The following is a 25,391-nucleotide window of genomic DNA, read 5'->3' on the forward strand; positions in this document are numbered from 1 at the left end:
AAAAAATAGGCAGTATTTTCTAGTAGATTTACAACAAATAGATCCTCACATTCAGGTCGATCATTTATAAGATGCCATCAGTGATCAGTGTATAAACATTGATATTAACAAGTCATTTCTGACATATATTACAAGCATGTATCCAAATACCCAAATGACTATAACTTAAAGCATGAGTTCATTTACTGAGCAAATGCAAAGAATGGCTTTCACCTTATAGCTAAGGCTTAAATCACCTTATAGCTAAGGCTTAAAATACTCTTTAAAACTTTAAGTCCTAACGATCTATAAACTTAAAGTACGTTCATGTATAATTTGTAACAATATGGGGAAAAAATAAAGGTAATTATGGCAATGTGTCTTAATCCGAAAGTTAAAAATCAAAATACATTTCACATGAGCATTAAGTGAGTTTTCTTTATTCAAGGAAATATTTTGATTATAATACATGACAATGGACAACCCATGAGATAAAGTACTGTAGTTTATGGTTTTGTGTGTTTCTACGAGGATTTTTCAGGTGAGTCTTCAGGATCTGACATCAATGCCCAACAAAGGCTTTCCAATGGCAAGGCATGCATTCTAGAAGCCAACGCCTGTCTCCTCAGACGCTTCAGAGGCCATTTCTCCTCCATTACTGACAGAAATCCTACCCCAAACTCAATCTATGCCATTAAATTAACAGAATCAAACATCAGATGCATTTTCCCACAAAGAGAATAGCTATTAAATAAGAGTCAGCTTCCTAGCTCCTTTTCTCAAACTTTTCAAAGATTTATGTACTCTCTAAAGAGTCAAAGTGCCATACAACACAAAACACGCATAGAAGCTTATCACCAGGTGCACATAATATGCTGGAAATCGCTAAAGTACTCAAAACCTTAATTTTCCTGGGAAAGCAATTCTCCACTGGAAACTACAGTTTACAAACAGAAGGCTGTGCTTTAATAAGTGGAAAAATAGTACCTGATTTGGTATAAAGCAATTGTGAGATCTTTTCTCATTAGAAAAGTGCTTAATTCAGAAAGCTTTTCCAATACATAACCTGTCAAACGCACAAAATGTCTTTGTCTCTCTCTTCAAAACATTAGTTTCTAAAACTACAGTATTATTAATTTAAATTTTACTTAATCAGTAAGTTTTACTCTTTTTTCCCCCTATCAATAACAAAAACAAACTACTTGAAGAAAAACATCTAATTTTTATTTCCAAAACGTTGCCACGAATATACATACAACATTAAATTCGATGCCCTTGTGAGCTGTCCATATGCCATGAAGTATGTATGCTTTAGGATAAGAGTTAAAAAGGAATCAAGATAGCTTCCAAAAAGGGGAGGAGAAGGGGAATCAATAAATTAGAAGTCATAGCTTTCATTTTATAAAAAATAGTTTGAATAATCTTCTTATAAATCTTTAATGTTTACAAAAGCAGGAAATACATTTAAAATAGTCTTTAACACAGATTCATTAGCACAATGTGGTTATGGTCAGAAAATAACAACTAAAATGGTATTTCAGTAGTTTACATTCTCATCTCAGCAAATTCCACATAAAATTTAACCAATTTGCAATTCAAAATAAGATTTAACTGACAAGGCCAGACTAGTTGTGGATAGTACATAAATAACAAGCTATGTTCCATTTATCATATTTTACCAAAAATTTTAACATAGCTCAATGATAGGTACTGATAACAATACTTGACTGCATGGTTATCACCCATGACTACTGCACTGCAGCTTAAAACATGCTTTGGTCAGTAAATTAAAAAGATATATAAATCAAATAACAAGACCAGAAAAGTTGTTTTAGTACCAATTCTCTGAACTTAAGTAAACTTTAAATACATTGACAAGGTAAGGAAACAGTATATTTAAATATACAGAGAGGTTTCTATATTTTTAACCATTTGGCATTTTATATTAATAATTTCCTGTTTAAAATAATATTTTATACTCCTGTACACTGATTATCATAACTCTCTGAGTTAAAACTAAATTAGAGTTACCTTCCTAGAATGTCCAGTAGTGAATGCATTACTTGTTTCTTTTGCATTTCCATGAAGATGGTCCTTCATCTTGTAATTTTTTAAGTTTTGGACCAAGAAAGAACCACCAACCAAATCCAATCAAAACACAAATAACAGATTCCACATAATAACCATCCAGCGCAGTAACACACGAGCCACCGAGTTTTTTGCAAAGCTGTAAAAACAAAATTATAATAAATACTCCACAATTTCAAAATGGAAGTATTCAGCACTTTATATGTTTTTACTTTGTGATTTAAAGGATTAATCAAAACATTTTTGTGCTCAAACATTTCATTCAAGTGACAAAACAAGTTAATGTATCTTTTTTTAAATGTTAGATATATTTTTTATTACTACCCCCCAAAAAGAGGGGAACAGGGAACTGTTATAGAATTAAAGAGATGTAACAGGCAAAATAATAAAACACAGTAAAGGGAACTTATATGGACTCTAATTTAAACAAAACAACTATAAAAAGAAAAAAGGTATACACTCAGAAGTATTTAAGGATACAGGGTTATGCTCAGGTCACAATGTTGAGTAAAATTTTGTTGTTGTTGTTCAGTCGCTAAGTCGTGTCCAACTCCTGCGACCCACGAATTGTAGCCTGCCAGGCCCCTCTGTCCGTGGAATTTCCCAGGCAAGAATACTGGAGTGGGTTGCCATTTCCTTTTCCAAAGTTAACGTATCTTAATCTATCTAACGCTACCAATAGTATTAGAAACAATTTTCAGCTCTTGCTGTAAACAATATTCATTTTCAAGATATAGCTTTTCATATTTGGAGGTGTGTAGAGATTTCCAATGAGTTTACTCTAGAAGTGGGTTAGCGTTACTTTGAAATAATTTACCAACAAACTACTAACCACTCAGTTTTAGCTCCATTTGTAACATGAACAGCCAATGGAATTTCCCTCCTTCTATCATTATTAAACTTAGCTATTAATCACGTACTAATATCACATTCCTATTGTACGGGACAATGGTACACAAGGCAGCGGAGATGTTCCTTCCTTGCTAAGAAGCAACTCCAAGTGAGCTCCTTTTACTGATCTGAGTGTGTTATACCCTCAGTAATGATGGGAAAGAAACAAACTATTAGAGACTCTGGGCAGATACGATTTTAAAAAGATGAAGTACCTCTAGAGGCAAAATGAGGAAATGAGCACCTTAATATTCACTCGCTATTACCTAAAAGTGCACCATACTCACCTCAACAGCATCAGGTGTTCGGCAATTCTGGTTCGATGCTCCTACACACTCTTTTACTGTGAGGGGATCTACCAGCCAAAGCGCTACCGTAGAAGGCCAGTTTCCTCCCAGGTTGGACACGGTATTTAAAAGGGTCATATATGTTCCGCCAATGAGTGGATCACTAACCTTCGCATTGAAAGCCATTATGGAAACATACATGCTGTACAATGTAACCTACAAGGAAAACATAAAACATCTTCAGGACAACTTTAGAAAGATATGGTCTAAATTAAGAACATTAAAAGCATAGACCTGAAAATTAATTTTCATGACTCTTATTAAACTCAAATCAACAAATACTTATGGAGCACCTGCTACAGGCCAGGCTTTAAGTCTGGTCATGGTAATACAAAGATGAATAAGATACAGTCCCTCTATGCCCTTGAAGAATTTATTCTAAGCTGGGAAAACAGGGGATAAATAAATACAATTAAATGCAGTAAATACTGTAAAAAGAGGAAGTGCATACATCATGCTATAAGGGCCTAAATAAATAGGGGATTAATTCTATCACATGTATTCAAGGAAGGCTCAATTGAGAATGACAAGTGAGGAGGCACTGAAGGATGCATACAGTAATAAGCAAAACTTCTTATTATACTATACCTAAATATAGCACATGTGTGTATATACGTATTATACATGTAAGCACTCAAATATTCAAAGGTAATATGAATATATAGTTATATGTATACAACTTTCTTATATATAATTAAAAATTTACATGACAAACTGAAGAGGAAGATCTCCTTGAGAGGCAAAAAGTGCTTAAGCAGCAAGAATTAACCCTCCATTTAGGAACATGAAAACACAGGTTTGATCCCTGGTCAGGGAACTAAGATCCCACATGCCGAGGAGCAACTGTGTCCGTGTGCCTCTGCTACGGAGCTTGCATGCTCTGCAGCCCATGCCACAACTAGAGAAGATCCCAAGTGCGACAACTAAGATCCAAGACAGCCAAATAAATATACGTGTGTGTGTATGTATATATTCAAATCCACACGGCTTAAAGTTCATGAATTTCTTCAGTATCTGATTCATGCATAAATCTTAAAATTTATTATCATTATTTTAAGGCAACTGTAGAAAAACATCTTTATTTTACACAGGACAGCTTACTTCCTGGGTAAAACCACAGCAAGCTTACCTGATGTAACGCATAACTCAGCAGCACAACAATATAGTAATATATAGGGAATCCCCCTTGATGCTCCACTTTAGCAGTCCACCAGACCAGTAGAGCATATTCTAATCCAAACAATAATCTACAGAAAAAGAAAGAAAGGTGGAGTTGACTTCTATTTTAGGTTAAAAAAGAATAACAGAAACAGAAATCTGTGTGCCTACCATATGAAAGAAGCCTGAATCTAAAACCTGTTAGGAAGTTTAAAAGAGATAAAAGTGCATATAAATGATACAGAAGTTAAAGATGTTTTTCAAGCCTTTTTCCACATACACTCTATACATAGACACTAGTGATACTGATGGCTGTTCCTCATTTAACCTCTCTTATTTAGTAAGGTTTCATTTCATTTTTACCTGTAGGGCATGGCTTTGTAAAATATGTTTAGTGGCTGGGGACCTGCAGTGTATCTGCTGATAATCAGAGGCAGTATTATTTGCAAAGGAACCATTGGAACTGCCAATAAGGCTAAATGTTCTTTGGGTACTCCCTCTTCTACCAATTTCAGTCCTGTTACTGCATCTGCTGCTGAAAAACCAATCTGCAACATAAAAACAAAAAAATATTTTAATTTATGACTTATGAAATATTTTCCTCCAAGTATACATAAGTAATTTAGAAACCTCAGTCTTATTAATGACTCATGCCAGTTAGAAGTAAGTATCATATTACTATATCTGGTACAACAATCAAGTTATGGAGGCATACTTAGCTCTATGGTCTACTTACAAATATGAAGTGAAAACAAGTGAAAATTCAGCACTCTTATGAACTGTAATTTTAATTACAATTAAATTTCCATTTCAAAAAGTTCTGTCTTACAATAAACAGTGTTCAAGTCCAAACTTAATGCTCTGTATATTTTAAGTTTAAAAGAATAGCTTTTGACTCCAAATAAATCTGGTTAAAATGAAGTATCATTGCCACATACAGTACATATTTTTGATGATTTCTGACTGACAACAAAAAGTCATCTAGCTTTTGAAAAGTAATTCTGAGAAAACATATCTAAGAGGTTGATTTAAATGATGGGTAAAAAAGGTATACTTAGACTAATTCTTAAAAACAACAACAAAAAAAGAGTAAGAATGCTAAAATATTGTAGTGGGTGAAAGTTTGAGGTGAAACAAGATATTTAGATGGTCTCAAAGTACTTCCCCATAAATGAATTTTTAATTACAAAAGGAAAAATAGTAATTTTGCAGTGTATTAAACAAGGTAATCAAGGTTAACACAATAATTAATGGTTAAAAGAACAGGATATGGCTCCTGATAAAATTCCCTGAAGATTCACAGTATTATTTCTGTGATATTTCTGACATATATTCACAGAATGGACCTAAACGTGAAGAAACATTAGACAAACATAAATGGAAGGCCATTCTACAGAATAACCGGCCTGTCTTCTTTAGAAGTGTCTAGGCCACTACACACCACTATATAGACAGATAACCAACAATGTACAGCACAGGAAACTCGACTCAATTCTGACAACCTATATGAAAAAAGAATCTAAAATAGAATGAATGGACCATCCCCATGGAAAAGAAATGCAAAAAGGCAAAATGGTTGTCTGAGGAGGCCTTACAAATATCTGTAAAAAGAAGAGAAGCAAAAAGCAAAGGAGAAAAGGAAAGACATTCCCATTTGAATGCAAAGTTCCAAAGAATAGCAAGGAGAGATAAGAAAGCCTTCCTCAGCAATCAATGCAAAGAAATAGAGGAAAACAATAGAATGGGAAAGACTAGAGATCTCTTCAAGAAAATCAGAGAAACCAAGGGAACATTCCATGCAAAGATGGGTTCGACAAAGGACAGAAATGGTATGGACCTAACAGAAGCAGAAGATATTAAGAAGAGGTGGCAAGAATACACACAGGAACTGTACAAAAAAGATCTTCACGATCCAGATAATCACGGTGGTGTGATCACTTACCTAGAACCAGATATCCTGGAATGTGAAGTCAAGTGGGCCTTAGAAACCATCACTACGAACAAAGCTAGTGGAAGTGATGGAATTCCAGTTGAGCTATTTCAAATCCTGAAAGATGATGCTGTGAAAGTGCTGCACTCAATATGCCAGCAAATTTGGAAAACTCAGCAGTGGCCATAGGACTGGAAACGGTCAATTTTCATTCCAATCCCAAAGAAAGGCAATCCCAAAGAATGTTCAAACTACCGCACAATTGCACTCATCTCACATGCTAGTAAAGTAATGCTGAAAATTCTCCAAGCCAGGCTTCAGCAATACATGAACCGTGAACTTCCAGATGTTCAAGCTGGTTTTAGAAAAGGCAGAGGAACCAGAGATCAAATTGCCAACATCTGCTGGATCACTGAAAAAGCAAGAGAGTTCCAGAAAAACATCTATTTCTGCTTTATTGACTATGCCAATGCCTTCAACTATGTGGATCACAATAAACTGTGGAAAATTCTGAAAGAGATGGGAATACCAGACCACCTGACCTGCCTCTTGAGAAACCTATGTGCAGGTCAGGAAGCAACAGTTAGAACTGGGCATGGAACAGACTGGTTCCAAATAGGAAAAGGAGTACATTAAGGCTGTATATCGTCACCCTGCTTGTTTAACTTATATGCAGAGTACATCATGAGAAACGCTGGGTTGGAAGAAGCACAAGCTGGAATCAAGATTGCTGGGAGAAATATCAATAACCTCAGATATGCAGATGACACCACCCTTATGGCAGAAGTGAAGAGGAACTAAAAAACCTCTTGATGAAAGTGAAAGAGGAGAGTGAAAAAGTTGGCTTAAAGCTCAACATTCAGAAAACTAAGATCATGGCATCCAGTCCCATCACTTCATGGCAAATAGATGGGGAAACAGTGGAAACAGTGGCAGACTTATTTTCTGGGGCTCCAAAATCACTGCAGATGGTGACTGCAGGCATGAAATTAAAAGAGGTTTACTCTTTGGAAAGAAAGTTATGACCAACCTAGACAGCATATTAAAAAGCAGAGACATTACTTTGCCAACAAAGGTCTGTCTAGTCAAGGTTATGGTTTTTCCAGGGTCATGTGTGGATGTGAGAGTTGGACTGTGAAGAAAGCTGAGCGCCGAAAAATTGATGCTTTTGAACTGCGGTGTTGGAGAAGACTCTTGAGAGTCCCTTGGACTGCAAGGAGATCCAACCAGTCCATCCTAAAGGAGATCAGTCCTGGGTATTCATTGGAAGGACTGATGCTGAAGCTGAAACTCCAGTACTTTAGCCACATCATGCAAAGAGTTGACTCACTGGGAAAAACTCTGATGCTGGAAGGGATTGGGGGCAGGAGGAGAAGGGGATGACAGAGGATGAGATGGTTGGATGGCATCACTGACTCGATGGATATGAGTTTGAGTAAACTCCGGGAGTTGGTGACGGACAGGGAGACCTGGCGTGCTGCGATTCATGGGGTTGCAAAGAGTCGGACACAATGAGTGACTGAACTGAACTGTATAACTGAATTACTTTGCTGCATACCTGAAACTAATAAAACATTGTAAGTCAATTATGCTCTAATAAAATAAAAAAATAAAATATTTTTTAAAAGGTCCAGGTCAGACTTCTCTGGTGGTCCAGTGATAAAGAATCCCCCTGCCAATGCAGCAGACACCGGTTCAATCCCTGGTCTGGGAAGATTCCACATGCAACAGAGCAACTAAGCCCCACAACCACTGAGCCTGCACTCTGCAGTACCGAAGCCCAGCACCCTAGAGCCCAGGCGCTTCAATAAGAGAAGCCACCACAATAAGAAGCCTGTGTACTCCACCTAGAACATAGCCCTCACTCCGTGCAATTAGGGGAAGCCCATGCAGCATAAAAGACCCAGCACAGCCAATTATAAACAAATAATCTTAAAAAACAAAAAAAAAGTGTGTCCAGCAGGTCATGAAGAACAAAGAAAAGCTCATACCAACTAAACGCAGTATGTGATCCTAAATTGGATTGCTGGCCAGGAAAAAATTAAGTTATAAAGGCTGCTCTGGGGGATAACTGGTGAAATCTGGATATGGACTATGACTAGAAAATGGTATTGTGTTGGACTTCCTTGGTGGCAGAGTGGCTAAGAATCCACCTGCCCATGCATGGGACACGGGTTCAATCCCTGGTCTGGGAAGATCCCACATGCTGCGGGGCAACTAGAGCCCATGCACTACATCTACGCAGCCTGTGCTTTAGAGCTTGTGAGCCATGAGCACTGAGCTGGGGTGCTGCAACCACTGAAGCCCATGCTCCACAACGAGACAGCCAACTGCAATGAGAAGCCAGTGCACTGCAACGAGGAGCAGCCCCCCACTCACTGCAACCAGAGAAAGCCTGCATGCAGCAGTGAAGACTCAGCATAGCAAAAAATAAATAAGTAGTTTTTCAAAAGGAAAATGGCATTGTGTCAATTTAAACTTCCAGATTTTTTATCAAGTTCTGGCTTTGCAAGATGAAGTCCTTATTCTTAGGAGATACACTACATACTTCAGGCATTTATGGATAAAAGGGCATGATATGTACAAATTACTATCAAATACTTCATAAGAAATATGTAAAACAACACAATTTACAGAATAAAACAGTAGAGCTAAATATTAACAAGTAATTATAGAATTTAGATAAACATATGGGTATTCCTTCAATTATACAAGTAAATTTTCAGTAAGTGAAAATATACAAATAAAAAAAAATTTTAATGCTAAATATTACTTCAAATACTTAACTTCTCAGAATGAAGCCAAACAGCAAATTTCACACAAAAAAATTAAAAGTCAAAGATATTTCATACTTTCTCTTCGTAACTTAAAAGTGTATGAGATATCTCTAACACACATATCTAACAAAACCCCTCATATCCACGATATATAAAAAATAGAAATTCTACAAATTTAAAGAAAGGGGGAACTCTGGATATTCAAATGGCCAATAACTATATGAGAAGATGCTCAATTTCTTTAGTCATCAGGGAAATGAGAAATTATAACCATAATGAGATGCTATGACATACCCACCAGATAGGCTAAAATTAAAAAGACAATATTATGGTTTCAAGGTTGTGTAATGACTGAAACTCTCACAGTGCTTGTGGGAGGGAAAATTGGAACAATCACTTTGGAAAACTGTTTATAGTATACACTATGCATTTCTTACGGCCCAGCAATTCTACTCCTAGGTATTTATCCAGCAGAGGCGTTTACCTACGTTCACCAAAAGTACTGTACACAGAAGTTCACAGAAGTGCTATCTATAATGGTCCAAAGTAGAAATAACCGAAGCATCTGCTGATAGACTGGGATAAATAAACTGTGGTATATTCCTACAAAGGAATATTATAAGCAACGAGATGAACAACCTACTGCTATAAATAACAATATGGATAAATTACACAAACATGATGTTGAGTAAAACAGTGCGAGAGCCAGAAACAAGGAAACATACAGGACACTCCACTTATATAAAGCTGGACAGTAGGGAAAACTAACCTATGATGTTAAAAGTCAGGAGAGATGTTACTTTTAATGAGGCTTACTTTAAAGGGGGGACACGGAATTCCAGACTCTGTATTTGAAGCAACTCCTTATATATTGCTGGTGACAGTGTAAATTATAAAATCTCTTAAAAAGCAATTTAACAATCATATTCACTGAATCTATTGGAAGGAAAGAACCTAAGAATCTACTGGAAGGAAATATTCAGAACACCAAAGAATTACACACAAATATATTCACCAGTACATTTTTGTAATTAAAACAAATGGCAAATTAAATATACAACAATAAAAAAATGAGTAAATTATAGCACATTTATATACTGTAACAAGTTATAGTTATTAAAAAGTATGTTATCAAATATTAATGATACAGGAATATGGGATAAGACAATAACAAGATAAAAATTACAAACAATTTCACTTTTAAAGTACTTGTGTGTATATAAGTATATTAACTATAGTAAATATATTAATTATATTTATATATGTAAAGTGTGTTTATACACATGTGAATGCACATAGATACATACATGGGGAAAGTGGAAATATACCAAAAATATTACCAATGGTCATGTCTAAACGATGTAATTAGATAATACCATTATCATAGTATTAACTTTCTTGAACCTTTTAGCATTTTCTAAAGTTGAACCTTAAGTTTAAAGCTTCCTAAAATTTCCTAATAACTCAACCTTCCCTATCACTAGAGAGGGAAAACTCACTATGTCAAAACAATGAGACAATTTTTACTTTAGTGTTATCAAAATATAGCTATAAAAGTGTTTATGTAAATAAAAAGTGTTTATGTAGACAGGTTTAAATATACAGTCCAAAAATTCTGTAACCAATTTTATATTTTAGGAATACTAATTTCAACAGCTCATTATAACAAAGTATACTTACCTCTCTTCTAGCATAATCTCTTTAAAATGTTTTTGAACTATAAAAAATTAAGACATCTTTATAGAAAAAACATAGAATTGTCACTAAAACCTCTATTTGTTTGATGGTATATTTCCTTTTAACATTTTGAAATAGTTCAACTGAATTTTAAATAGACTTCTAATATTCATTTCCATATCTTTGTAAATTACATTCTAAGTAAGTAATCTCAATACCTTTGACATTAAGTGTATACTCATTCTAATAGCAGTGTGGTTAGTTTTTCATGGCATTCATTTCCCTTCCAAGCATTAATTTCATTAAAAACACGAAGTACTTCAAATTGGCATAATTTTTTCAAGATCCTAAGACATTTAGCTTAGTTTGCAATTATGTTTGATTTGATATCATCACATCTTTTTAAACCCATTTAGTAAATAAAGTATATTAGCTATTATTGTTAAATTCTAGTATTAGTGGAAAGGGACTTATGAAAAGGCAACAGAAGTATTCCACGATACTGGTACTTGTAACAGAATGGGGGATTTGCTTTATAAATCTCTTACCTTTGCAGTTAGAATCAGAAGACAAAATGTCAGAACTGCGGGCATTTTTACAATTGCAAAAAGCAGCTTGTACGTATCTGTGATCCCTTGAGTTTCTTCTTTTCCTACTGATACTTCTTTGTTTTCTTTTTTCAGAAGGGCAACTAAAGTTGTTGTTATCAAAAATATAGTTCCCCAGAAGAAAAGGAAATCTGAAATTTAAAATGTTTTATACCTATAATTAACATGTAAAATAACATATCTTCACTGATACTAAATAATTCTGTACACAACTTTTTCTCAACTAAAATCTGTTAAAAAAAAAAAAAATCAACGCACAGGGCTTGTCATTGGCATCAGACCAGGCACAGCAGATACAAGATATTACACAGACCCAGAATAGACAGCAATACTCAACAAGGAAAAGGAAAGGGTTTACTGGGTTGAATGAAATAAAAGTCCATTGTGTCATTTTATTTAAGGGCAGATGATTTTCATATCCCATAAGATCTATCAGTCATACTTCTTAAGCACCTAAATCATTTCAGTTCTTTATTAAATTTTGACAACTTAGACAACAAACAGATGATCATTTACATTAAATGGTCTGCCTTTTGTTTTTAAACTTCGTTTTTAATCTGTTTAAGAATAATATTCTGCTTCAATACTGTGAAACATAAACATGACACACACTTTTGGTTGTTTCAGTGGAAGAGAGCTGGGCCAATGGCCAATAATTTAAACAAGCAGAGAGAGTGAATACTGTTCTAGAAGATCCTGCATAATAGCTAAAAATACTAATAAATGAGGCACTATTTCTTGAGTGCATACCATGTGCTATAACTGTGCTAAGCATTTTACACATATCATTCCCTTTACCACAACAACACAACAGATGAAGTTACTACCAGTCCCAATTTTCAGATGATGAAACAGGCTGAGAGAAGGCTGAAACACTGCCTGGAGTTACATTTGAAGTCAGTGCCTCTTTTTTTTTTCATTTATTTTTACTAGTTGGAGGCTAATTACTTTACAATGTTGTAGTGGTTTTTGTCATACATTGACATGAATTAGCCATGGATTTACATGTATTCTCCATCCCGATCCCCCCTCCCACCTCCCTCTCTACCCCATCCCTCTGGGTCTTCCCAGTGCACCAGGCCCGAGCACTTATCTCGTGCATCCAACCTGGGCTGGTGATCTGTTTCACCCTAGATAATATACATGTTTTGATGTTGTTCTCTCGAAACATCCCACCCTCGCCTCCTCCCGCAGAGTCCGAAAGTCTGTTCTGTACATCTGTGTCTCTTTTTCTGTTTTGCATATAGGGTTATCATTACCATCTTTCTAAATTCCATATATATATGTGTTAGTATACTGTAATGGTCTTTATCTTTCTGGCTTACTTCACTCTGTATAATGGGCTCCAGTTTCATCCATCTCATTAGAACTGATCCAAATGAATTCTTTTTAATGGCTGAGTCATATTCCATGGTGTATATGTACCACAGCTCCCTTATCCATTCGTCTGCAAGTCAGTGCCTCATACAACCCATTTTAAAACCCGCATACCCTTAACTACCCTGAGAATGCATCTGATTTTATCTCTATTTTATCTCTATGAAACTTAATGTATAACTCTCTCTCAGTTCCTTCATTTGTAAAGTAGGAAGACCTGCCTAGAAAATCCCAGCCCTAACATTCTGGAATTGTATTCAACTTTACATGTGCTTGCTTTTTAGTTTTTTACTAATGCAACACAATCAACTAACTGTTAATGAAGTCTAGCCATCTTTTCCCAAAAAAGTAAACCTTCCTTAAGTCAAGCTTCTCCTCTATCAGTCTTCCCTGCTGTGCGAGGTGAAGGTTAACTACCATGGTTTAAACCTCGCTTACGATGAAGGCAGGCAGCATCACTTACTTAGATCAACTTAAAGCACGGCGTAGACCAAATTCACCTTAGTATTTATATAATCCTTTCTTATATGTTGTTTTTTTAAAAAATAATATACTTATTTATTTATTTGACTGCACCAGGTCTTAGTTGCTGCATGTGGATCTAGTTCCCTGATCAGGGATCGAACCTGGGCCCCCTGCATTGGGAACATGGAGTCTTAGCCACGGGACCATCAGGTGAGCCCCCTATTTCATTTGATTTTTGTAGTCAACATGTGAGACAAGCAAAGCAGGCATTACTGCTATGAGAGACAAGGAAAAGCTCAGAATATTTAAATCTTTGCCACAGGTCCAATTAAGAGGCAGAACCTAAATCTTTTTATTTGGGTTCCATTATTTCATACTGCTTATATAGTTTTTTTTTTTTTTTTTAAATACTGTTGAATTAAGAATCTACTAGGAGTTTCTGGTGGTCCAGTGGTTAAGAATCTGCCTACTAATGCAGGGAACATGGGTTTGGTCCCTGGTCTGGGACGCTTCCGCATGCAGTGGGGCAACTAAGCCTGTGTATCACAACTGCTGAAGTGACGTGCCCTAGAGTCTGTGTTCTGCAACCGGAGAAGCCACGGCAATGAGAAGCCCAGGTACCACACCTAGAGAGCAGCCTCTGCTCACTGCAACCAGACAGCGCGGCAACAAAGTCCCAGCGCAGCCAAAATTAAATAAATAAATAAACTTTAAAAAATAAAAAAGAATTTACTGCTGCTGCTGCTAAGTCGCTTCAGTCGTGTCCGATTCTGTGCGACCCCACAGGCGGCAGCCCACCAGGCCCCTCCGTCCCTGGATTCTCCAGGCAAGAACACTGGAGTGGGCCGCCATTTCTTCTCCATTAGTCTCCAGAAGCGTAACCAAAAATGAGGTTCTGCTATTCAAATGATGCAAATAAAAAAGCTAAATCTTCTCAAACATACATGGAAATTTGTATTCTTAGGTGAATTCTTCTCTCCATAACAGGAATTTACACAGACGGACCCCAACTTATGAGGGTCTCACTTGAGATTTTTCAATTTTCTGATAGTGTGAAAGCAACATGCATTCAGTAGAAACTGCACTTCAAATTTCGATCTTTTCCCAGGCTAGCAATATTCATTATGATCCTCTGCTGTGAAGCTGGGCAGCACCCAAAAGTTACGGCTCTCAGTCAGCTACACAATCACAATGGGAAATGCACAACCATTCTGTACCCAGACTACCACTGTTTTCCACTTTCAGTACAGTTTCAATAATTACATGATATTCAACATCTTACTATAAGACAGGCTTTGTGTTAGGTGATTTTGCCTCACTGTGGGCTAATGTTAAGTGTTCTAAGCATGTTTAAGGTAGGCAAGACTAAGTTAAATCCATTTTTGACTTAAAAATTTTCAACTTATACTGGGCTTACTAGACATAACCCCATCAAAAGTTGAGAAGGATCTGTCATTAATTTTAGATATCAGAAGAAAAACAGGAAACAGGAAAAACTGAGATTCCTAAATGCAAAGGTATTCACTTTAAAATGCATTAATAAATACACATCTCTTGATTAAAGTTCATTAAAATAATATCATAATTTCTAGTTTGTATTAATACAGTTTTGAAATCTAGCTCAAAAACAATGAACAACAATTTAAGATTATTCTTATAATTGAGGCTAATGTTCATTATTTTTGCATTCTTAATTTCATCTGTGAAATTGACAAATAAGGACAGTTATGGAATGTCATCTATAATATTTATTCTCATTGGCAAAGTTCTTGTTCATTATTTGATTTAAATTAGCTATTCAAGAAACCCTGAAAAAAACTTTCACTGTCACCAGAAATTTCAATTAATGGGCTTTATAAAAATGTTAACTGAAAATTTAAAGTTTTAAATTATATATTACTTTCAGCAAAAATTTTCTTAGTATAGTATTTTTTGTTTAGTATATTCTCCCAGTTTTAATGAACAAAATCTTCATCTAATTTTAGACTCTTTGATCCCAGTGCAGAGAGAGAAAAAAAAATTAGTAAGAACAAGTTAAACAGGTTTCAGTACTGTTTGCAGATAAGATTATGCAACAGTTCACCAGTAAAAAGGATGTAACAGTCAACTCCTGAGTGTCTATTATGCCAAGGCAAAACAGAGGACAGTGCAATAAATCTCAAAATCACTCTCTAAGACAAGCATTATTATTCCTACCTTATACTCAGTGAAAGAGAATTACAAACCAGAAACTACCAGAGGGGGGATTCAAACTCAGATCTGATTCTGAAACAAGAATGTGTCCCATTATACTACCCAGATGCTCAGATACACCTACTGCAAGCAAGCTCTCTTCTGATCAAACAGATAGGCTTGAGGAAAATGGTACTTATTTTAGCTCCCATTATGAAGTCTGGAACATAGATACTTGAGCAAACCTCTTTTAAACTGGTTACCTGTATTCACCCCTACCCACCTTCATCTCCCCATATGGGTGGTATAAGGTACGTAGACCAAACATGGTACATCTTCATAAACAGTTCATTTACTCAATAACTTAGAAATATTTTCATGAAAAATGAATATTAAAGAAAAGGTAAAATCTCTAAGAATTTTTAAGATAAAATATTAGATTTCCAAAAAATTTCAACCTTCAAGGCTTTGGACCAGGCCTCCAGACCCTTTGTGGTGTAGGTTCATTCTCTTCCACCATCGGAAAAGGTAGAAAAATTAAGCACAGTCTGATAACAACCATCCTTGGATCAGAACAGCTTCTCTCTAACTCTCACACTATGGGAATTAACTTGAGTCTTTCAGAAGTCAGTGGCAGGAAAAGAAACTTTCAGTTTCTGTTTTACATTACCATCAGGCCTTCCTTTTACCTTGCTTTCAGCACAGCTTTCCCTGCTCACAAGTCAGAATATGAAGGGACTTTAGACAACTATCATCAGTCCACTGCTTTCACTTTCACCATGGAAGAAACTGAAATAGAAATACTATGTATCTGGCCCTGGGTCACCAGCTAAGTCTCAACAAGAAATAGAACTTTCTTCTATGTCACAAACCACTCCCTTAAGCATTTGCTCAAAACATCTATGCCAAAGAGCACTCCCAGAAAATGCTGTTTTGGTTATACAATGTATCTTATTTGAGGATTAGAATTTTTTAAAGACAGCATGCAATGGAAAAATTGACTAAACACAAAGCTAATTTTGAAATCTTCATAATCCTTTAGTTTTCTTAAGCCCTTAGAGAGGTGCCATGTTTGAGATCACATACTTTTTCATTAACTCCAACAATGTTAGGTTCTCCTCTGGGGCAGAAGAAATGGTTTCTTCAATCAAGCACCAGATTAAGCAGCTGTCTGGTTATCAAGAGCCCTATTGTCCCAAAACATTAAACTCAGCCCAGGATGCAAAACTGAAGCTTAGACCAACAGATGCAATGCTTCCATCTCATGCTAACTCTGGAGCATGTTATCACTGAATAGAAGGAAATGAACCACTCTTTCCATGTTTTTAGGACTTCCCTTGTGGCTCAGCTGGTAAAGAATCTGCCTGCAGTGCGGGAGACCTGGGTTCAATCCCTGGGTTGGGAAGATCCCCTGGAGAAGGGAAAGGCTACCCACTCAAGTATTCTGGCCTGGAGAATTCCATGGACTGTATAGTCCATGGGGTCACAAAGAGTTGGACACAACTGAGCAACTTTCACTTTTACTTTTCCATATTTTAAAATATGTTCAGGTCAAGCACAAAATCCATATTAATTAAACATACATATATATCTCTACTCTGATGCTATGATGATAGGTTCTTGCATTCAGTTTTTGTACAACCTATATCCTGACACCCCAAAATCACTTTTTTTTAAGACAAAAGCTGAATTCTGACTTTTATAAAAGAGTTGACAGTTAAGTATTCCAAACTATCACATGAAGATGCAGGGTACATCAGAATAGCTAAAATGAAAAACAATGATAACATGAAATGCTGGCGAGGATGCAGAGAAACTAAATCGCTCATATATTACTGGTAAGGAGATAAAATGATATAGCCGCTCCAGAAAAAATTTGGCCAGTTCCTTTCAAAACTAAAAATGCACTTACAAATAAACCAGTATTTGTACTCCTGGGCACTTATCTGAGAGAAATGAAGACTTATTTTCACATAATAATTATCAAAAAACTAGAAACTACTCAAATCACCTTCAACAAATGAGTGGTAAAACAAAGTGTGGTATGTCAAAAAAGATGGAATATTTCTCAGCAACAAGACAGAACAAATCACTGATCCGTGTAACAACTTGGACAAACCTCAAAGAAATTATTCTAAGTGAAAAGAGCCAATCACCAAAGGATATATGCTGAATGATTTCACTTATGTAACATTTCTGAAATAACATAATTGTAAAGATGGAAAACAGATTAGGGGCTGACAGGGATTAGGGATGGAGAGGAGGAAATGGGCACAGCTGTAAAGAAACAACAGAAGAGTGTATTGTGGTGAAGGTACAGCTGAGTATTTTGATAGTGGTGTTGGAGGTTATATAAGCTTAAATGTGATAAAACTGCATAAAACAATACACACATAAATGAGTATATGTACAACTGCTGAAATCTGAATAAACTCTATGGATTGTACCAATGTCAATTTCTTGGTTTTGATACTGTACTATAGTTATATAAGATTTTAACAGTGGAGGCTAGGGAAAGGGTGCATAGGACTTCCCTAAACATTTCTCTGCAAGCTCCTGTGAATCTATAATTATTATTATTATTACTTTTTTTTTAGCCCCACTCCTAGGCATATACCCTGAGAAAATAAAAACTGAAAAAGACACGTGTACCACAATGTTCACTGCAGCTCTATTTACAATAGCTAGAACATGGAAGCTACATAGATGTCCATCAACAGATGAATGGATAAAGAAGTTGTGGTAATATATAAAATGCAATACTACCCAGCCATAAAAAGGAATGCATTTGAATGTGTTCTGATGAGATAGATGAAACTAGAGCCCATTATACACAGTGACGTAAGTCAGAAAGAGAAATATAAATATTGTATACTGACACATATATATGGAATCTGAAGGGATGGCACTGATGAATTTATTTTCAGGGTGGCAATGAAGAAACAGATATAGAGAACAGACCTATGGTCAAGGTGGGAGGAGAGGAGTGAGAAGGGGAGGTGTGTGGAGAAAGTAACATAGAAATGTACAGTACAATGTGTAAAACAGAGAGCCAATGGGAATTTGTTGTATGACTCAGGGAACTCAAACAGGGCTCTGCAACAGGCTGGAGGGTGGGGTGGGAAGGGAGATGCAAGGGAAGTTTGGGAGGGAGGGGACATGGGTATACCTATGGCTGATTCTTGTTGATGTACGACAGAAAACCACAACATTCTGTAAAGCAATTATCCTTCAATTAAAAAATTAAAAAATTTTTTTGCTGTGGTGAGACAGAACTGGGGAAGTTACACACTCCCCTGACATATATGGTGCCATGACTCAGATTTAACCTGAAATGGCTGAAACAACCTCAGTTCAGCCCCTGCAAGGCAGAAGCCAAGCACAGCAGAAAGCCCAACTTGGCAAAGCTCCCACTGTTATGCCCGATGTCCGAATCCCCGAGCGGGAAGAGAGATGGCTTCCAAGACAATGCAACCCGCAAAAAAGGGAAGTTTATTGCTGACTTGAGTCAGGGCTTACTGCCGCAACCAACGCAGTGGTGCAGGGTCAGAAAGCCTATAATTATTTTAAAATAAAGTTTTTAAAAACTAGTGGGAAATTTAAGCAAGAAAAAGTTCTACCAAAAGTTCTATGACTGTGCTAGGAATAAGAAATACAGGTCTCAACACAACACTGTAAATCAACTATACTCCAATAAAAATTTTAAAAGTAAATTAAAAAATGTAGGTCTCAAACATAAGACAATATAAAATATCTAAAAGGAAAGAAATCCTTAGATGTGCTGAAATCAAGCATTCTATAGCTTTAACTGATGACAACTGAAATTCAGCTACCATGTTCAATAGTAAAGGGAAAAAAGTGAAATTTTAAAAGTTTTTCTTACTTAACACCAAACCAAGAAATACAAATTCTAGAAGGTAACAAACATCTTGCTTTCTGAATATGCACCCTATTCTTAATAAACATTTCAGCATGCACACTGACATATAAAATAAATATTTGTGATCTCCCATACCAAGATATGAGTATGGGAGATCCAAGACAACCCACTCCAGTATTCTTGCCTGCAGAAGCCCATGGACAGAGAAACCTGGTGGGCTACAGTCCATAGGGTCACGAAGAGTCAGACACCACTAAAGCAACATGGCATGCATGCACATGCATGTGCAAGATATACAGTGTAAGATATAAACTCCACAGTAAAAAATATAAAATAATGAAGAGAACATGAATAAAATGCAAGATTTATCCCAAATTATATTTAAAAGAACAGATGAAATCAGGGGTTTTATATTTTTCATTTCTAATTTTCTAGGAGAGTATCTTGTATTAAGTCAGTCTATTTTTCTTTCTCCAATAAAGAGTTTTTAGGAACACTATAAATGAAAGTAGACGACTGTAATTAGTGAGGTTCTATAATTCTTTTATTGTACTAAAGGCTAATTCAACTGGCCTCCAAGTATATTTCAATGAAATTAGAAGTGAAATTCAACATATACCAAATAAAATCAAATGCGTTTTTACTTTACAGTGTGTTTTGTAAATTGGCCTTTATGCACCCCATCCACAAAGCTCCACAGTTCTTTACTGGACAAAGAAAGCTTATAGTACCATTTCTCCTTTGCTTTGTTTTAAAAAAGAAAAAAGGCTTCAGACCTCCTTTCTGGGGTACGGTCTCCAGCTTTGAATGTTTAATCTCTCCTGAATCTAGCAGCCCCAGCTGTTGTGTTGTTTGGTCACCACGTCATGTTGGACTCTCCTGCAATGCCATGGCTGCAGCCCACCAGGCTCCTCTGTCCCTGGGATTTCTCAGGCAAGAACACTGGGGTGGGCTGCCATTTCCTTCTCCAGGAGATCTTCCGGACCCAGGGACTGAACCTGTGTCTCTCGCATCTCCTGTACTGACAGGTTCTTTACCACTAGTGCCTCCTGAGAAGCCCAGACCTGAGGCTACCTACCTGCCTTAAAGAGCACGAGTTTTTCAGCTCATCATCATCCTCTCCGATAACTACAGTCCTACACTAACTCATTTTAGTTGGCAAAACTCCACTATAAATTACTTGTGGGCAGAGAATGGTCAGGTTTTAGTCATCAAATTATAACACCTGTCATATTACCAGTACCAAAAAGGGAGTCAATGCTGAGTAAATAAAAAGATATGGATCACTTTAAAAACAAAATAACAAAAAAACCCTTAGTCTGTCACTTTTGAGCATCTGGCATTCTGGGAGCATGCTGATATTTTTTTTTTTTAGATATCAGCAGCCAGACTGCTGATTTCTCTGGTAGAAAAGCCCAATCAGCATGTATTATATTTAGGTTTTTGAAGCTTTCCTTGAAGTTTTTCCTAAGTTTCCGACAACTGAAGGAAAAACACCAAATAAAAAGTCAGGAAATCTAAAGTTAGTTAAGTCACTCAGTCATGTCCAACTCTTTGCGACCCCGTGGACTGTAGCCCACCAGGCTCCTCCGTCCATGGGATTCTCCAGGCAAGAATACTGGAGTGGGTTGCCATTTCCTTCTCCAAAGCCATAAGTAAATCTCTAACTAGCCAGTTAAGAGTTTCCTTATCAGTTTCCTCATCTATAAGAATGAAAGGATGCAAATATATCTTTTCAAGTCATAAAACTTTATGTTGTAATCTCTGTGTTCTTCTGGGTTACTCTCACATTTCTTTTTTTTTTTTTTAATCTCACATTTCTTTTTTTTTTTTTTACTCTCACATTTCTTGAAGCTTAAAAGGTTGCCTCTTTTCGCTACTAAAGATCCTTGAAAACCAAGGTGGCAGGATCAAAAGGAGGTTACCTCTGGGTTAAGGACTGTTCTGTATTCCTAAGGAACCAAAAGCCAATCTCAGCATAATTAAGTTTTTCTTTCTAAGGGATTCTATTAAATATTTTCATCCTATCCTTTCATTCTAAATTTACTATTTAGATTACTGCTTTCTTGATGTAAAAACTGTTCTTTCTGAATGTATTCTATCTCTATGTATCTGTAGCTCAAAACAAAGTGCTAATCACGGAATATATTTCAGAATTTAAAAAAAATAATTATGCCTCTTTTAAAGTTTCTCATTTTGTAAACAGTCACCCCAATGTTTGCCTCTTCTATTACCTAAGCAACTGTATTCCCTCCATGATTCTCTCTGTGCTCTCTAAATTCCTCAAAGCCACTGGTTTGTCTCAGTTATACTAAGTTCCCCCACCCGCACAAAAAAAACCCCAAAACTATAAATGTTGTATGTACAGTTGTACAAAGAAGAATGAAAAAAGCAGGAATTCCTCAACTCTTATTAAAATGCTTGAACCCAAAACAGCTATACACTATGGATATAAAAGTTCAATTAAAAAGTAAGCCATTTTTACAGTTTCCTGGAGAACACAGTTCAAATTCCAAAAAAAACAGCTATTCAAAATAATAAACCAGTGTCAATAAAAATCCACTGGTACGCTTCTGATCTTCCCAAAGGGGCACGGCTGTGGCTGAGGGAGGATGTAGCTATCATGGTTCTTGAATGGATAACAGCATTCTCTGGAATGATATTGTATTAGTCACTTGTTTAACACACAAGAAAGCTCTAATTTACTCCGTAATTTAGCTTCCATAGCCTCTTCAATCTTGATTTCTCTACTGAGGCTTTCCCATAATAAAGGAACACACCATCCAATTAGCACTTTTTGGTGATATGAACAGTCCCAATAAAAAACAAAAAGCAAAACGTATAAAAAGCAACAAGGTGCTGATATGATGCATTCACAAAGTATTTCTGAGCAGAAAATTATCCATGGAGCAGGAGTGCTACCCCAGAACACTAAGAGACAAATCTGTCTAGGTGCATAGCAGTATCACTCAACCATCTTCAGCCTTAAACCGACTGAGGAAAAGTAGAACTATTATTTCATCAGTAATAGTGGCTCACTAGCAGCTTGAAGAAGTAGAAAGGGGGTTCCTTACAGGATGTAGGGATGTGGTGGGGGTGTATACAATTTCAGAAATACAGTTGTGAATCCCTTCCTCCCGTCCCTGAATGTTAAAATTTAAATCTTTACAACTCCCTCACCACTCACCTTGTTGTTGTTTACTCACTAAGTCGTGTCCAACTCTTTTGTGCCCCATGAACTGTAGCCTGCCAGGCTCCTCTGTCCATTCCCAGGCAAGAATGCTGGAGTGGGTTGCCATTTCCTTCTCAAGGGGATCATCCTGACCCAGAGATTGAACCCTCATCTCCTGCATTGGTAGGCAGATCCTTTACCACTGAGCCACCAGGGAAGCCCCCACCATACATCATACCCTGACATTTACCTTTTGGGAATCGCCTAATGCTAGGAAGAGGAGTGAAAGTAGCTGTTTAAACTTCAAAAGACAATCATCCTAAATTCATCATCACTACCGGAATTAAGAACTCTATTACAGTCCCAGTGTTGTTCTTGATATTGGTAATTTTATAGTTTCTTAGTTTTTAGGAAAGTTAAAAACCAAAAAAAACCCAAAAAAACCCAAAACAAAAACCCAGAAAACATTACCGGGCCATGTATTATACTCATGTAGAAAGAGGCGAAAATCTGTAGAATTTACAACTTCCTACAGGACAAACTTTAAACTCTTACTGGTAGCAACTAAACAATTCAGTCAACAACCTTTCGCCACCATTTCCCAAAATCAGATGCCACAAACCAGTGCTTCAGGCATTTAGAACACTGTATGTACAGTCCTGTATCTTTTGGTACTTTGCTGCTTCACTGCATTTTCAGCTTGTGTTTGGTGGCTTCTGAACTTTACTTACCCACATCATGAAATCTTATTCAACAAGGGCAAATGTAAAGCCTGACTCTCACAAGCTCTTTTTGAGGGCTGGAATTAGCTTCAATCACAGAAGGCCCTTTGAACTCTGTCACTTAGCCCACTCACTAATGTTTCAATGGATTAACCCTGTTCCATTCATCGGAAGACTAGATGAGATAGAAAGGGGGTCTTGGTATAAGAGTAAGGGTAGGAATGGACTAGAAAACATGGAGCTAGAAATCTCAATCTACAAAAGACAAAAGGAAAACTATAGAGTCAGGCTGGGTTCATGTGTTCACACCAGCAAGACTTTTAAAAAACGTGCACCTAAGTATTATTATGCAAGCGCCAAGGTAGCCCTAGACTCAGAGTTTTGTTTGCTCTTACACAACAATGTTTGTTGGATGAGTTGCCTTTCCCTGCTCACTTCAGAATACGGATCAATTATGATTGCTTTAATGTAATCATTCTGGCTGAAGCTCATATTAACAGAACAGATAACTTACCTCGGATCATATCCCATAATATGATTTCCAGTTCATTAAATAATGGTTCTAACACACACTGTCGAAAGGATTTATAAACGTACAATAAACCTAACAGCATAATAAATACACTACCTGAAAGAGTGACGATTCCCCTGGGTTGAGGCTCAAATCGCAAGTATTTGTTACAAAAGTCGGCAGATTCAAGGGCCAAAAACAAAACATTGCCCAAAAAGTAGCCGGCTGTTTGGCCCACTGAATTGCAAGTAGAAGCATAACCCACGTTTTCCCGGGATAACATAGTTAACGCCCAACCATCCACAGCGATGTCCTGGGTGGCTGCCAGGAACTCAAACAAAAAGAATGTCACAGTGAGAGCAACTACGTCGGGGGTTCTGCCATCCGTATTTCCGAGCAAATGGTCCACTTGAGTGGAGAGATAGATCATGAAGAATCCCAATATATACTGTGTTGGGACAAGCCAAGATTTGCGACGACCGAAGTTCTTAAAGTAAACCGCATCAACCAACGGGGCCCAGAGCAATTTGAGACTGAAGGGCCAAAAGACAAAACTGAAGAAGGCTTGATCTGTATAGCTAACATTCTTGCTCTGCAAAATGAGTGGGATGCTTCCCGCCAAGCCCAGTGGAATGCCCTGAAGTACGTAAAGAAAGAGCAACAGCAAAATGCTGCTCAATTCCGCCCGGCAGCTCCGTGGGGTTTTTGAGAAATCAACAGTGCTGATATCCCGAAGAAGAGCTTCTTTGTCCCCTTCCCCGCCCACCACCTCCGGAAGATTATCATCCCAGGAGCCCGGCGGCAGAGGACCACTCTTCAAATCTAGAGAGTGGTTGAAAGTCCCTGGCCGTCGTTGACGACTGTTGTCCTTGTGGGAGACGGTGGGTGACATATCAGAGACGATGCAGAGCCCCGTTTGAGGGGGGCCGGGGCTGAGCGTCTTGGATCCGTCTAGTCCCAGGTCCAAGGCTGTCGCTCTGGACCGGGGTCTCTATGGCTCAGGGAGGGGGGCAGGGCGCAGGTTGATAAGGGCGCTTCTTACTGTGGCCCGCAGAGCTGAAGCCGGGAGCCAGTCCGCTGGCTGGAGGCCCAGGCAAAGCCCAGGTAGGTGCCCCTTGGAGCGGCGTCAAGGAGCCTGAAGAAGCCCCCCGGGCAGCCGCGCCGGGGTCTGGGCTGGAGGACGGGGCCGTGGTGCTGCTGTGGAAACGGGCCCCTAGCTCCGGCGAGGCCAAACTGCCAGTCCAGCCGGCCCACGGTCTTCTCTCGCTGTCACCGATGCAGCCGACAGCACTTTCTCCACCGGACAACACAGACATCTGATAACTTCCTGTCTGGAGCTTCAGGAAGTGGTCCTAGTCTCAAATAAGTCCTGAACCCGCCTCCGAGGCAAGCCAATCAGGACACGCTCTCGTGGCCGAGTTCGGAAACAATGCTCGGTAGGAACCTGAAGCCCCAGTGGCCGAGACCTCTTGGGAGGATTAACGCGAACGCACCGTGCGGCCGGGGCGGGGCCTCGCCCGAGCTCCGGCACTGTGAGCGCATGCGACCGTAGGGAAAGCGTGGGTCTCGGTCATTGGGCCCCTGCAGGCACGTGAGGGCGGATTCAGCTGGGCCTGTGCCGACTGCCAAAGGTTCTA

The 25,391-nt window shown here is 37.7% G+C and overlaps 1 protein-coding gene across 2 annotated transcripts; it reads right to left on the bottom strand.

The window, feature by feature from the left end:
* Positions 1-403: 403 nt before the first annotated feature.
* On the bottom strand, positions 404-24,755 carry SLC33A1 (solute carrier family 33 member 1). 2 transcript variants are annotated; one of them, XM_043873741.1, is made up of 6 exons: positions 23,872-24,755; positions 11,396-11,586; positions 4,827-5,011; positions 4,435-4,552; positions 3,246-3,461; positions 404-2,206 (listed from the first exon to the last, which is right to left on the bottom strand). In XM_043873741.1, exons 1-6 carry the CDS (start codon positions 24,644-24,646, stop codon positions 2,039-2,041), a joined length of 1,653 nt encoding a protein of 550 aa, XP_043729676.1. In that variant the 5' UTR covers positions 24,647-24,755; the 3' UTR covers positions 404-2,038. The 2 variants fall into 2 exon arrangements, with proteins under 2 accessions (XP_043729676.1, XP_043729677.1); XM_043873742.1 differs by lacking the exons at positions 4,435-4,552; positions 11,396-11,586.
* Positions 24,756-25,391: the final 636 nt, after the last annotated feature.

This window comes from Cervus elaphus, chromosome 19 (assembly GCF_910594005.1).
Source record: "Cervus elaphus chromosome 19, mCerEla1.1, whole genome shotgun sequence".
NCBI classification, from domain to species: domain Eukaryota; kingdom Metazoa; phylum Chordata; class Mammalia; order Artiodactyla; family Cervidae; genus Cervus; species Cervus elaphus.